Raw genomic sequence first — 2397 nt, forward strand, 5'->3', positions numbered from 1 at the left:
GTGAAAGGTCAAACAACTTGTTTTGGCGAAGTTAACCCACTGTTTTGCTAGCGTGATAGACAGACAGACAGACTCTGTTATGGACAATATAGACTGTGTGGACAAAAACAATTCATAATTAAAATAAATAATGACTTAAATTAAAAAAACATTCTTTTAGGAATAAAAGGTGCTAGTAATATCATAATACAGAGGAATAAACACAGTTAAGGACTTGTTGGTAAATTATTTTTGTCCTGTGTTTTAGAGGGGGAACGGATTATTTCAGACGGCTGAAATATTTGGTTCCCCCCTGGTAACTTTTGCAAAAAAAAAAAACAAATGTCTCCAAATTCACAGGACTTATTGTCCATGATGAGAGAAATAAACACAGTTAAAGACATGTTGGTAAATTAACTGGTTGTTGTTGGAAAATTAATTATCTAAATAACATTTGACCCGAATGTTATTTAGATAAAAGTGAAACACCACTTCAGGCGGAGAAAACCCGCGTAAAAATATTACAACAGTTCACTGCAAACCCATATGATGCTACACTACAGATTACATGCAGTCTAACACCAATTAGGTGTTGTGATGAGAAGCTATTTTATTTTCTGTTTTTCAAGAGTAGTCAGCTTGAAGGGCACCATAACTGCTTCCACCTGCGATGATCATCAGCATCATATGAAATAACTTTTTGTCACAACAAAAAATAGTGGCTGGTAAAATAATTGAGTGGCTGATAAAAATTTGGCATAAAAATATTCAATTTCCACCCCTGAATGTTGGAGTCATCCCTTTAAATTTGTAGAAATGTGTTTTTCATACTTGCACCATGTTCCTGCACCCCCCACTCAGTAACTCAGTTTAAGTTCATGGTATGTTGAGAAATTACAGAGTTGTAGTCAAATCTTGAGATTAACATTTTCCACAATATCAGAAGAGATATTGGAGTATGTGTTGAGAAAGACACAAAACCATTTTTTCCTGCCTTTCACCTTTTGGCGGCAGGTGATAATTATTATCTTAAGTCTGCATAAATCACACCAAGTTGTAAACCTGTCTTTATTTTGTGTTTAGGAGGCTATCATCCAAATCATGAAGATGAGGAAGCGCATCAGCAACGCCCAGCTGCAGACGGAGCTCGTGGAAATCCTGAAAAACATGTTCCTGCCTCAGAAGAAGATGATAAAGGAGCAGATCGAGTGGCTCATCGAACACAAGTACATAAAGAGGGACGAGTCTGACATCAACACCTTCATCTACATGGCCTAGGCAGCGAGGACGGAGCGCACTTTTACCGTTTTTATCTGCTGGCCTGCAGCTGGCGCTTTAAAATCCCACGTGGAGAGCCGAAGGAGAAACAAAAGAAGAACAGAGAGGGAGGTGTTGATGAGCAGGGAGGTTAGTGAAGGATGGGTAGAGCTCGTTGAAAGTGTGGATGCTATTTCTGTTTGTGAGACGCCGGCGTGGTTAAGATGTAGCGTTGAGTCATGGGGCCCGTCTGTCTGTGTGTCTCTGCTGCCCTCTAGTGTTTGATCGAGGGAAGGTCACGGCAGTGGGAGCCTTTTTGCCAGAAGCTCAGAAGAAAAACACAATAGTTAAAATAATAAAATAAATACTTCCTGCCTTACTTTTCTCAGACGTGGACTGCAGAGGAGACGGAGGTCAAATGTGGAGCGAGAGGAGGATAAAAACTGATGTTACGCTTTCACACGATGCCGCAGCTGTCATCCTGCATCCCTCCTTTTCGCCATTGGTTTTGTTTTGTTTTTGACCGGGAATGCAAAAAATTCAAGTCAAAGTTGCCAGTGAGGAGGAGCGGACACGGTGAAGGACTTGTTGAAACCACCGAGGAGTATTTTTGCCAAATTGTGTGCGTGCGTGTGTGTGTGTGCGCGAGTGTGTGTGAGTGTGTGTTCGGGTGCATGGTGTGTATTTTAGATGTGTGTATGTGTATGTGCACTTTCAACAGCATGCTGCTCTATTATTTTTTGTTTATTTTTGTTTTTCCCCTCCAGCGGAAAACGTATCACACTTCGAGACTGTGCGTGAAGGGGTTGAGAAATTAGGATCAGCCTTCGTTTTAATGCTGATATTTAGTTTTCTTATTAAGCCCTGTAAGCACAACTGAACAAATGTTTTTTTTTGTTTTTGTTTTTTTTTTGGACAGTTTTCATTCTTGGAACTATTTATTTGGTGTCAAACAACCCATGCTCTGGACATTGTGAAAATAAATGCAAACTTAATCAAAGGTGGAGACTGAAAAATGTGACCAGGTAACTTTTTTTTGTGTCAGTAAAATAGAAACTCAAACCCCAACAGAAACACTTGGACAACAGTACATGTTTTTCCTCTTATTTATGTTCTATACTTGAGTATATTTGGTTACAAATAAAGTTATGAGTACTATAA

General features: G+C 39.4%; 1 protein-coding gene across 2 annotated transcripts in view; it reads left to right on the forward strand.

The window, feature by feature from the left end:
• LOC108248946 (cullin-5) overlaps positions 1–2397 on the forward strand; it is a 16611-nt gene extending 14214 nt beyond the window's left edge. Inside the window, exon 19 of one of the 2 annotated variants that reach the window (XM_017438014.3) lies at positions 1063–1257. In XM_017438014.3, the coding sequence (XP_017293503.1) occupies positions 1063–1257 (195 nt within the window). Of the gene's footprint in view, positions 1–1062 lie in introns of both variants that reach the window. The other variant, XM_025011069.2, reaches the window with a different exon arrangement.

Source organism: Kryptolebias marmoratus, linkage group LG2, assembly GCF_001649575.2.
Source record: "Kryptolebias marmoratus isolate JLee-2015 linkage group LG2, ASM164957v2, whole genome shotgun sequence".
Classification (NCBI taxonomy): Eukaryota; Metazoa; Chordata; class Actinopteri; order Cyprinodontiformes; family Rivulidae; genus Kryptolebias; species Kryptolebias marmoratus.